The sequence below is a fragment of the Ziziphus jujuba genome, chromosome 4, assembly GCF_031755915.1.
Source record: "Ziziphus jujuba cultivar Dongzao chromosome 4, ASM3175591v1".
Classification (NCBI taxonomy): Eukaryota; Viridiplantae; Streptophyta; class Magnoliopsida; order Rosales; family Rhamnaceae; genus Ziziphus; species Ziziphus jujuba.
In genome coordinates, this window is record NC_083382.1 from 29,124,131 (window position 1) to 29,137,743 (window position 13,613).

General features: G+C 30.0%; 1 protein-coding gene and 1 long non-coding RNA gene across 2 annotated transcripts in view; one reads left to right on the forward strand and one right to left on the reverse strand.

Moving 5' to 3' along the window:
- LOC132803461 (uncharacterized) overlaps window positions 1–13,613 on the reverse strand; it is a 466,094-nt gene that overhangs the window by 437,765 nt on the left and 14,716 nt on the right. The gene's annotated exons all lie outside the window — the stretch shown is intronic.
- LOC107433574 (malonyl-CoA:anthocyanidin 5-O-glucoside-6''-O-malonyltransferase-like) lies at window positions 87–1,744 on the forward strand. Its single transcript, XM_016044872.4, has one exon. It carries the CDS (start codon window positions 93–95, stop codon window positions 1,524–1,526), a length of 1,434 nt encoding a protein of 477 aa, XP_015900358.3. The 5' UTR covers window positions 87–92; the 3' UTR covers window positions 1,527–1,744.

Consider the following 13,613-nt stretch of genomic DNA (forward strand, 5'->3'; position numbering starts at 1 on the left):
ATCTGAAATGAAAATAATTGATGTGACATAAATTAAAATCACATTTACACGCAAAGTCAATTGAAATTGTATTTATATGAGCGTCGTCTCATATGGATTCCAAAACACACCAGAAGTTGAGCTTTAATTCTCTCATCTTTCACGTCAAAATGGCTCAGTCGTCCCAACAGGTGAAAATAATTGAGGTTTGCCGGATCGCTCCCCCGCCAGAACTACCAGGCTCGTCAGCCCCAAAGTCTCTCCCTTTAACCTTCTTTGACATACTGTGGCTAAGGTTACCCCCACCCCAGAGTATTTTCTTTTACGAAATATCTTCTCCAAGCCATGAACTTTTCTATGACTCCATTATTCCAAAGCTCAAACACTCTCTGTCTCTCACCCTCCACCACTTCCTCCCTCTAGCAGGAAACCTCACTTGGCCCCAAAACTCCCACAAGCCCATCCTCAACTATGTGGACGGCGACGGAGTTTCACTTACAATAGCCGAGTCTAACTCCGACTTCTACCATCTCTCCGGCAACGACTTTCGAAAAGCCACCGACTACCATCCTCTGCTGTCCTACTTGGAAATCTCCAAGGAACGAGCCACGGTAATGTCGCTGCAAGTCACTGTGTTTCCCAACTGTGGAATTTCAATAGGATTCACTTCTCACCATGCGGTCTTAGACGGTAGAACTTTTGCTACGTTTGTTAAGTTTTGGGCCAGAACATGCAAAAGCGGAGCAGAATCACCTCCCTGGATACCTGAACTAATCCCATTTTACGACAGATCAGTCATTGAAGACCCGTGTGGAGCCGAAGAGATTTACCTGAACGGCTGGCTAAACCATGGCGGACCCAATAACAGAAGCATAATGCCATTGGAGCAACAAGTTCCACCCAATTCTGTACGAGGCACCTTCGAACTCAGTCGAGAGCAGATAGAAAAATTGAAGAAATCCATGTTTGTCAATATTATTGATGAAGCAAAGCATGGGGTTCATGTATCAACTTTTTCAGTAATCTGCGGGTACACATGGGTTTGCCTAGCCAAGGCACTCAAAATAAAAGAAAAGGAAGCCATGCTTGTGTTCAGCGCGGACTGCAGAAGTCGCTTGATACCTAGTCTCCCTACCACATACTTCGGAAACTGCTTAGAAGGTCGTTCACTTGTGGTAGAGACACAGGTCCTATTGGGAGAATATGGAGTGAGTTTTGCGGTGGAGGCAATCGGCAAAGCCGTAAAAGGATTGGAGGACGGGGTTGTAAATGGAGGGCTTGAAACTTGGATTTCAATGACCAGGGGAATGCAGAGTAATCAAAGAACTTTTTCCGTGGCTTCATCGCCCCGGCTTGAGCTATATAATACTGATTTCGGTTGGGGAAACCCAAGAAAGAGTGAGGTTATCTCTATAGATAGAACAGGGGCGATCTGTCTTTCCGATAGCAGAAGTGGCAATGGAGGAATTGAGATTGGAGTGGTAATGAAAATGGAAGAAATGGAAACTTTTGCTTCTTTATTTTCTCAAGCTGTTGAAATGCTTTGAAGCTCAAATATTTACAATGAATTTGGGTGGAAACTTTAATTTCATTTGGGTGGAAATTTTTGCTTCTTTATTTTCTCAAGGTGCTGAAGTGCTTTGAAGCTTTAATATTTACTTTTAGTACTTACGTTGGGTACATTTATTTATTTATTTCTGTAACTGGTGGATCTCGAAGTCACTCGTCTTCGTGAACGTAATAGTGAATTATTATTATTATTATTTTTTCTTTCGCTATTGTTTTAATTAAGGGCTCTATTGGTGCTTTTTTTATCATTTGCAATAATATTTCTACCGATTTGCAATAATTTCTGTGTTTTTGATGTTTTAAATCCATAACCTCTAATTATGAAGGTTTAGTAATTGAACCTATCTCAATTAAGGGCCCTTTGGTATCGATTCTTCTCATTTCCACTTTAAAAAGTAAATTTATTAAAATCATTTATTTGATAATTCTTTAGACGATATTTCAGAAATAAAATCACATAATTTATATGTACATTTTTTTATTATTATATCTTTAAAAGTGATTTTAATCATTTTAAAATCATTCCTAAATAGTTACTAAATTTTGTTATGAAAAAAGTTCCTTTACATATAATCATAAAAGTTCCTTTACATATAAATAATTAGTTGAGGATAATTAATTCATCGACAGTAATGCTATTTTTACCTATCCATTTTCCAAAATTTATCTTCATGGCATTTTATGTTAGGTTATATTAATTTCCTTCTCACAAAATTAAATAATTGAAATTTGTACTTGAAGTTTTAAAATTCTATTTGATACATAAATCTTGACCATGCATGTAGTAGTGGGGGAAAAAAAAAAAAAGTGAAAATCAAGAAGATAGTATAAAGTATATCATGTCATCTTTGTACATATGCTTCCAATCATTATATGCAATATAAGTACATATGCTTCCAATCATTATATGCAATATAAATTCAATAAAAAGTTAAAAATAAAAATATATAAAATATGTGAATCCTACATAAATTTTATTATATATTGGATTATTAATGGTTTATTACATCATAAAATTTAGAGGTTTACGTAAAAAAGGTTTTTCATAAAAATTCACCCAAAAAAAAAAAAGAAGAAGGTTTTTACGTGAAAATTTAGAGCTGTTGCAAATTGAAAAAGGTTTTTCCGTGAAAATTTAGAGTTGTTGCAAATTGGGCACGGCTTTAATTACTTCTCTGTATAACACCGTCTTTTTTCTAATGATAAGTCAAACGAAAATTTCTTCTTCTTTTTTTTCCCTTTAATTTTTAATATATACTACTAGTGTGGTTGTGTAGTGTGCTTCGTGTGCGCGTGCGCTCACACATATATTTCTCATTTCATATATAGTGGCATTGATTTTTATTACAAAAATATTAGTTTCATGGAATTTCGTATTGATTAAATTGTTTTTTTTTTTTTTTTTTTTTTGGTAAATGTCACTAAAATGGTTTAATTAGATGAAAATACTAAATTATAACACAAATGATAATATGCGTAGGGAAAGGGGAAAAAAGGAAATATAATTATTATTTAATTATATTGGAAAGAATATTATAAAAGCAAATCAATTTACAAGACAATTAAAAGAGATGGTAGCACATCTACGAAACGGTATATAATAATAAAAAAACTATAAAATAACAACTAAAAGAATAAGGTAAACAAAGAACTCTTTCACCAACGATGAAGCATTGATCCTCACTTAGACAGTAAAACTCCAACCAAAACAACTTTCATAAATCCAACACAAAAACGGCCCGCTTCCAATTACTTTTACCACTTTTTTAACAAATCATAACATGCAGTTTTAGTGATTCATATGAAATAAAAATTGACAACAACAGTTACACGATTTTGACCTACAAAAAAATTTAGAAAGCATATATACAATTAGTTTGGCTTCCAAGGAAAAACCGAAAAAATTAAAGAAAAGGCTAAGATTTTCCTTTGATAAGTAGTCCATATGGCCAACTGAATCAAAATTACTTAGAATGATTACTTAGCGCCCAAGTGAAATCACATCTGTCAAACGTAAAAATATAACAAACATTGAAGAAAATAGAGTATAAGACCCAAAAAAAAAAAAAAAAAAAAAAAAGAGGTCTAGTAATACAAGTTTTTGCCACATTTAGGGATATCATAGTTGCCGCTGTGTTGATACAATTATCAAATAGTTATCAATTTCATCTTTTTGCATAATAACAAAAGAAACATGAAATGTTTCAAATGGAAAAAATAAATAAAATAATCTTTTTGCATAATAACAAATAGAAACATGAAATGTTTCAAATGGAAAAAATAAAAAAAGTAACGGGAGCTCCATTAGATGAAAAAGGTGAGCTATTTCTTTAATTGGTCAATTTGTATTATTTTTATGCTTCCAATTCAAAAACAATTTTCCAGTTTTAAAGATGATTGCAAACCAAAAAGCCAGGACATATGTGTATTTTACTTCGCGTAGAAAGAGATAGCATGTCAAATCAATAAAGTACACAAGTTTAATTCAAATCATTTATATATATAAGTCTGAAGTAGGTTATAGAAAGAGATAGCATGTCAAATCAATATAGTACATAAGTTAGTTCAAATCATTTATAAACATAAGTTTGAACTAGGTGAGCTAAAAAGGAGGATAGTTTTTCAAATGATTCAAATTCCTATAAACATTAGAAAATATTAATAAGCGAAAAAAATGAATAAAATAAATTATACAAAATATCAGATTTATAACTAAAACCCAATAAAATCTGATGGATTCTCTACATATGTGTATTTTACTTTGCGTAGAAAGAGATAGCATGTCAAATCAATAAAGTACATAAGTTTAATTCAAATCATTTATACATATAAGTTTGAAGTAGGTTATAGAAAGAGATAGCATGTCAAATCAATATAGTACATAAGTTAGTTCAAATCATTTATACACATAAGTTTGAACTAGGTGGGCTAAAAAGGAGGATAGTTTTTCAAATGATTCAAATTCCTATAAACATTAGAAAATATTAATAAGCGAAAAAAATGAATAAAATAAATTATACAAAATATCAGATTTATAACTAAAACCCAATAAAATCTGATGGATTCTCTACTTAATTAAATAAGCATTAACCTCACCCCAATAGAAAATCATGGGATCTCTTATGCATCATAAATAAATTTTCACACCAATTATTATATAGAATGCCAACAATGGCAATAAAAACATAAGCCTAAACGAGTGTAAATTTTACTAACCGTCAATCTCATCAAGACCTCTATAAAGTAAGCAATAACATCATGTCAATAGTAAAACCAAAATTCCCTACAAACGTTTTGCTTCTTCTTTCCAGAGGCTTGCACAGTCAGTAACCAAGTCAAAAGCTTCCAGGTGATATTTAGGAGGTCATTTGCCACACCACAAGAGTCTCTAAGTTATAACTTAGTTAGGAAGAACAACAGAATTAGTAAACAAGCCAATGCGTAAATAGAGAGTGCAATATATCTACTTAAATAACTAAAAATATAGGTGGAATGAAAAAAAAAAAAAAGAAAAGAAAAAAAAAAAGAAACCTTTTTTCTGGTAATTCAAAAAAGAAACCTGCTAAAAGCATTATGATTTCTTTTTATGTAATTCGTAACTGAGCATGCTTTTGGTTACCGATAGATTTGGATTTGGGGTAAATTTAGAATTCGTTTGGGAAATTTGTAGGAAGTATAGCTGAGAATCCTTGGGTCTTAGAATTGGGCAAGCTCTGATTTTCAGTGAATGATTTGACAACTGCAACATGTTTCTATGGCCAAGATACTACATTCATTCCATAATGGGTCCCGCCAAAATGATGAGTTTGTTGAATTATGTTTGTTTTGTGGTTTTAGATGCTTATGTGTTATAAGAATTATGTACATCTGTTTTCATAGTGCCATGCAAAACCAATTCAATAAAACTTACCAACAGAGGCTAAGGCTTAAATTTTTTTGAGAATATTACAATCCATGGATTTTTTTTATTTTTTATTTTTCCCTCCCTAAATGTGCGTAATAGCACTAAAGTCAATTTCAAGGAAGTATCAAAATTGAGTGGATGATGGTTGCAGTGCTTATGCATTTCATTAATTTCAGCATCGAAGTTTCTCTGTGATCAGGTCTATTAAAATTTTGGACGTGTCTATGTATTAAGATCTTCCTATTATCTATTTCCTATATCTTTCTAAGTTAAATACCTGGAACATGTTCTAGAAAAACATTTGATACTTTATTTAAAAAACAAAGTTACAGCTAAATATAAATTTTCACCTGGAATCTACGTGTATAGATCCTTGTTCCCTCATGTAATCCAAACATATATAATTCCCAGCACACTTTACCGAGGCATCAAGAAAATGAAACTTAGAGAAAACAAAGAAAAAAGGTGCAATGTTCTAGAAAATAATCTAAATCTTCGAGATATAAAAATAAAGGCTGGTATAAAGGGAAGCAAAACGAATTGGGAAAGAAATGCCAAATCTTATAGAACCCAAAAAGTGAGAAATCTTGTAAAAAATTCTATTTATCAAACCGTAAATGTTTTATTTTGTAATTTATCTTGAGGCACTAACTTGTTCTAGAATCTGAATCTTTTATACACATTTTGTACTCCAAATTTCACCATAGACCATATAATTTCTAACATACATCCTAAACTTGTAGCTAAAGTTCTGAAAACAAACGCGTTAATGACATCACTTCCCCCATCAAAATCCATCTTACCAGCCAAAGCATAAAAAATCATATTTGAAATTTAAAGAAATAAAAGGGGGGAGAAAAAAGGAAAAAAAAAAAAAAAAAAAAAAAAGGTGAAAACTTTCTACTGACCTCTTGGAATTCGAAAGAACGGGAATAGATTTTGAACCAGCAACTTCTTTTATAGAGCAAAGACTATATATAGAAATTTTCCGGAGAACCAAAACAAGGTGAACTGATATCAAGTAATTCGAAGGGCACACAGGACAAGTCAATATCTTTCATTTGAAGCTCAGCATGAGTGTCATTTATTGATTCCCTCCTGCTTAGCCCAACTGATATCAAGTAATTCGAAGGGCACACAGGACAAGTCAATCACAATGGCACTCTTGCTTGGAGCACAAGAGAGAAGCCATTTGCTGACAGCTTGCACATGTATGCATATATGCGTGTGTGTGTGTGTGTGTGTGTGTGTGTGTGCGTGTGTCTTTCATTTGAAGCCCAGCATGAGTGTCATCTATTGATTCCCTCCTGCTTACCCAACAAGTGACGATTCCGTACAATCGAGAGGTTCTCTGGCAGATATTCAAGTTTATATTAAAAACAAAATAACTTAGCATAATTCTATAGGTCAGATATGAATTTTTTTTTTTTTCTCAAGCAGAGTAGATATATACATAAATGATACGACTTTGAAATTTATTTAGCAAAATTGGTTTAGTTTTAAATTGCAGTTTTTAATAAATATGTTACATATGTTACAAATGATAATAAAAGATGGAGTGGTTACAATGTTAATGAAATTGAGAGTTACAAAATAGGGAAGCATAACATATTCATGACGTTATTGATTTTATTGGGCTAACATCTATTTATCCGTTCTTGTATATATGTGCATGCTATGACATTCTACACCAACCGCATACGGCCATTTCTCTCATCCTTTAGAATGGCACAGCCTCAACCGGTGAAAATACTTGAGGTTTGCCGAGTCACTCCGCCACCAGAACTACCAGACTCGGTGGCTGCAAAGTCTCTCCCTCTAACCTTCTTTGACATACTTTGGCTAAGATTACCCCCACTCCAGCGTCTTTTCTTTTACGAAATCTCATCTGCAAGCCATGGACTTTTCTACGACTCCATTGTTCCAAAGCTCAAACACTCTCTGTCTCTCACCCTCCACCACTTCCTCCCTCTCGCAGGAAATCTCACTTGGCCCGAAAATTCTCGCAAACCCATCCTCAACTATGTTGATGGCGATGGAGTTTCGCTTACCATAGCTGAGTCTAACTCCGACTTCTACTATCTCTCTGACAGCAACAACTTCCGAAAAGCCGCCGACTACCATCCTCTGCTCTCCCACTTGGAAATCTCAAAGGAACGAGCCGCCGTGATGGCGCTGCAAGTCACTGTGTTTCCCAACTGTGGCGTTTCCATAGGAATCACCTCTCACCATGCGGTTGTGGATGGTAGAACTTTTGCAACGTTTACTAAGTTCTGGGCTCGAACATGCAAAATGGAAGCAGAATCACCACCCCTGGTGCCAGAACTAATGCCATTCTGCGACAGATCAGTTATTAAAGACCCGTGTGGAGCCGAAGAGATCTACTTGAACACGTGGCTAAACCAGGATGGACCCAATAATAGAAGCCTAATGGTAATGGAGTTCCAAGTTCCACCGGATTCAGTACGAGGCACCTTCGAACTGACTAGAGAAAAGATAGAAAAATTGAAGAAATCTGTGTTTGTCAATGGTGAACCAAAACATGGGGTTCATATATCAACTTTTTCAGTAACATGCGGGTACACATGGGTTTGCCTAGCCAAGGCACTCCAAATAAGAGAGAAGAAAATGATGTTTGTGTTCAGCGCCGACTGCAGAGATCGATTGAAACCTACACTCCCTACCACATACTTCGGAAACTGCATAGAAGGGCGTTCAGTGGTTGTGGAGACAGAATGCCTACTGGGAGAAGATGGAGTGAGTTTTGCGGCGGAGGCAATCGGCGAAGCCGTGAAAGGATTGGAGGATGGGGTTATAAATGGAGGGCTTGACACTTGGATCTCAATGAGCAAAGGTGTGCAGAGTAATCAAAGAACCATTGCTGTTGGTTCTTCACCTCGGTTTGAGTCATATGATACTGATTTCGGTTGGGGAAGACCAAGGATGGTGGAGGTGATTTCTATAGAAAGGACTGGGGCTATTGGTCTATCCGATTGCAAATACGGTAATGGAGGAATTGAGATTGGATTGGTAATGAAAATGGAAGAAATGGAAGTTTTTTCTTCTTTATTTTATCAAGGTCTTGGTGTCCTTTGAAGCTTTTATATTTATATTTTTGTAGAATTTGACCGCATATTAAACGTTATTTACTATTTTGGAGTTGATGGGTATGGAATATGGATCTTGCAGTCACTCAGTTGCGTGTGCATTCAATGGAATATTAGTTATTATTATTTCTACTGATTCAATGGAATATTCGTCAGGGAAAATTCAAGGGAACTGTAAGAGTAGCCCAATATGGCCTCTTTAATTTGAAAAAACAGATTTCGTCTAGTGAAATTTTATGGAGTCATCTAACATTATATATGTTCTTTATTTTGTTTTTCTTTTGTAACATTTATTGTTTTATAATATTGAATAAAGTAATAATTTATACATTTTTTTAATAAATTAATGGTCGAATTGGTGCAAGGTTGAACAAAATTAATATAAAATTAAAAAATGTTATTTGTTAATAATAATGATGGAGCAATGGAATCTATACATAACGTATTACAATTTAATCAAAGCTACCATTAAAGGTTCGTTCATTTATATATTTGATTTTTAATGTAAACAATGAAAATAAATTAAATTCCCTCCAATTAATAATTGAATCACTTTTTTTTGTTCTATATAATTTTATAAAATGATAATAATTACTAACATGATTACAAATTGTAACAAATAGCAACACTTTTTTTTTTTTTTAATAAAAGAGAATTATCCTTGACTTGCCTTTGCTATTTTACATACAGACTTCAACAAAATCGTTTAGCATTATTGATGATGAGAGGCAGCTGTTGTGTAATTAACATCATATTTAATTATCAAATAGTGAGCCCCAACCTTCTAGTTCATGCTGTCAAATGGTAGAGTTATGACCACTAGATCACAGTTTCAAGAGAATAAGTGGGCAGAAACAAACAACGAAAATTTTATTCTCTTTGACCAAAATAATAACAATAGTATAATGTAGCTTATTACCAACAAATGTAAAAATAATGTAGCGTGTATCTTTTTATTTTTATTTTTATTTATTCTTTGACCAAAATAATAACAATAGTATAATGTAGCTTATTACCAACAAATGTAAAAATAATGTAGCGTGTATCTTTTTATTTTTATTTTTATTAATTTATTTATTTATTATTATTATTATTATTATTTTTTTTTTTTATGGACAATGTAGCTTGTATGATTGACCTTACAAGATTTGATTTTATATGACTTCCATTTCACTTTTATTATGATAATTCAAAAAAGTCTTTTCTTTTCTTTTCTTTTCCCCCTAGTTGTCATTTCAGAAAGCTCGATTATCAAATTCTTTATGGTAATTGATATACAAAACAATAATGATAAAAAAAAAAAAAAACAAAGTTCGATAGGAGGATTAAAAGATTACATTGGCGACCAGCAAGCTTCTTTGAATTAGGCTAACGGTTTCTCTTCTCTCGTATTAACCACATCCCGGACATGGTGATGAAACTCCTATTCTTAATTTATCAAAAAATTAAAAACTAAATAAAATAATAAGAAGATGAAAATACCAGAAAATGAGAAACAAAAAATATTGTACCAATGAAACTAGCAAAATGGTGCGGTATGATAACATGTTATTACTTTATTAGTTGAAAAAATTAATGTAATTTAAACATGAATAAATACAATTAAATATAAATTAATAAAATAATAATATTTAATCATTTTCTAAATACTTATAGACCTTTTGATACCTTTAACATTCATTCAAATAGAAATAAGAAAAAAAAATCATAATTAATAATGAGCAATTGAAAAGAAAGAAAGTATAACAACTGAATTATAAATTATATTTTTCGTTTGCCCATACAAAGACAACTTAATGGTTAAAACCATGGTTCCCTCGGATAATAATCCAAGTTTAAATCCTCCTATTCGTAATATATCTATATTCTATATAATATATAAAAAAAGAATAATGAGTGACACGTGTCAGCATATTATCATTTTAATTTTCCTCCAAAATCAACTTTTTTTTTAATTATATTTATTTGTATTTATGATCTTATCTTTTATAGTTGTACCCAAATATATATAATTAACCTTTTTTTCAAACTAAATTTAAAAAAATAATTTTTTAAAAAATATTAAAAGTCCAATTGGTATAACTGATGAAAGTAAAGCTTTAGTTTGTATAATTTTGTATAATAGATCTTTTTAAAAAATAACTTTTATTAAAAAGCTAATAAGTATTTGGTTGTAAATAAAAAAGTTGTATTAAATGTTTATTAAATAATTTTCATATAAGGTAAAAAAAGAACTTTTTAAGATAAACTCAAAATTTAGACTTCTCTAAAACAGTTTAAAAAAAGTCATTTTTTTTTATCAATAAGTAGTTATTAACTTTTGTCAAACACGCTTATTTTTTGATAAAAGAGTTTTTGACCTTTGAGTAAAGCTTTTAAATAAAAAAAAAAACAGAAAAAAAAAAAGCCTTGCCAAACAGAGCTTAAGAATCATATATTGAACATAACAAAATAATGATACATTACTATAATCATGAAATTGCAAACTCATTCTATTATAATATTATAATATTTTTATAGTGTTATATATGTTCTTTAATTTTTACATATAATAGATTTTGGCTTAGGAATGGAGGAATAAAAATATATATTTTTTTTATTATAATATTTTTATGACATAAAAAGTATTTGTATATATATTGTTCACTTAATTAAACATATTTTAAATATTTTTACATATATAAATATTGTTATATAGAAATTAATAAAGATAACATAAAAAACATAATATTATAAATAATAATCTATATAATATATAAAAGAAGAAGAGTGAGTGTCAAGGGTTAGCATATTATCGTTTTAATTTCATTCCAAAATAATATTTTTTTCTTTTAATCATATTTATTTATTTATATTTATGATCTTACCTTTTATAGTTGTACTCAAATATATATAAAATTAATTTTTGTTTTAAAATAAATTTAAAAAACATATTTTTTTAAAAAATATTGATAACCATAAATTGAACACAATAAAATAATGATAAATTATTATACTCGTAAAATTGCAAACTCATTCTATTATAATATTTTTATGGTATTATATATATTTTTTCATTTCTACATATAATAGATTTTAGTTTAGGAATGAAGGAATAAAAATATATATTTTAGTTATTATAATATTTTTATGACATAAAATTTACTTATATATATATATATATATATATTGTTTTCTTAATTAAATATATTTGAAATATTTTTACATATATAAACATGGTTATATGGAAATCAATAAAGATATATTTTTATTTGAACATAAAAAACATAATACCATAAATAATAATCTATATAATATACAAAAGAAGAAGAGTGAGTACTACGTACCAGCATATTATCATTTTAATTTTCCTCCAAAATCATCTTTTTTTTAATTATATTTATTTATATTTATGATCTTATCTTTTTATAGTTATACCCAAATATATATATATATATATAATTAACTTTTGTTTTGAAATAAATTTTAAAAAAAAATATATTGTTTTAAAAATATCAAGAACCATATATTGAACACAACAAGATAATGATACATTATTATACTCATGAAATTGTAATCTCATTGTATTATAATATTATAATATTTTCTAGTATTATATATATATTTTTTATTTTTACATATAATAGATTTTGGTTTAGGAATGAAGGAATAAAAATATATATTTTTGTTATTATAATATTTTTATGACATAAATTGTATTTGTATATAGATTGTTTGCTTCATTAACATATTTTACATATTTTTTATATATAAATATGGTTATATGAGAATTAATAAAGATATCTTTTTATTTGAACATAAAAAATATTATATTATAAATAATAATTGTTAAACATAATAAAGTAATATTTAATTTTATATCTAATAGATTTACTTTGAGGAATGAAGGAACAAAAATTTTATTATTATAATATTATATATCATAAATATATTTGCATATATATATATATATATATATATAGAGAGAGAGAGAGAGAAAGAGTGAGTGAGTGTGTCCAGTGAAGCGAATGTCGTCGACACCGGTGAAATGTCACCAACACCGGCGAAATGTCGCTGACACTGACGAAAAGTCGCTGATATTGTCGATTGTCGATCACCTCTGACAACGAAAGAGGGGGGGGGGGGGGGGAGGGAAGAGTTTCTGTCATGGGTGTCGTCGGAATGTCGCCGAATTCGATGGGTTTCACATGGAAACGCAGGAGTCGGTCGGGATTTCATTTTTTGGGTGGATATGGTGGAAAATCCCGTGGAGAAGTCTGTGAGAAGTCGTCGGGTTTCGGTGGATTTTTCGGGAAGATGTCGGCGGCTGTGATTCTGAGATCTGATATGTTATGAATTTGTTTCTCTGGTTGGGTTGGTTGTGATCTAGTAGAGAAGAGAGGGAGGAAGAAGACGAAGGGAAGAGAGGAAGAAGAAGAAAGGATAAGAAAGAAATCTTTCTTCCACGTGGGGGGGGGAAGGAAAGAGAAAGAAAGAAATAAATAAATAAATAAAATATGATAATATTTTACAATAAAATAATATAAAATATAATAGGATAATATTTTATAATAAAATAATATAAAATAATAATATGAGAATATTATATTATATAAAGGATAATACATGATTCTTTTTATATGTAGTATTTTAATACACATCTCTTTATTTTTATTATTTTTTTATTTTAGTGTTTAATTTAATTTTGTTTATTTTTTTAATAAATTTGATTTTATCTATTTAAAAATAAATAAATAACATTGTTAGTTTTTTTGTTATATAATATATAAGATTTTAGTATATATGCTTAATTGGATGAGTATTTTATTATATTTTATTATTATTGTATTCTAATTACTGAATTTTTATATTATTTTATTATATTAATTATTTTATATCTCAAAATTTGTATTTTAAATTAAAAATTTACAGTTTCCGTAACTTTATCGATATTTCCATCGATATCGACATTTGCATCAATATTTCTGTAAATTCATACCTTCGATATTTTCATCGACATCGATATTTTCTTCACTGAATGTGTCTAGCATCAAGTCCCATTGGATGCTTAATAT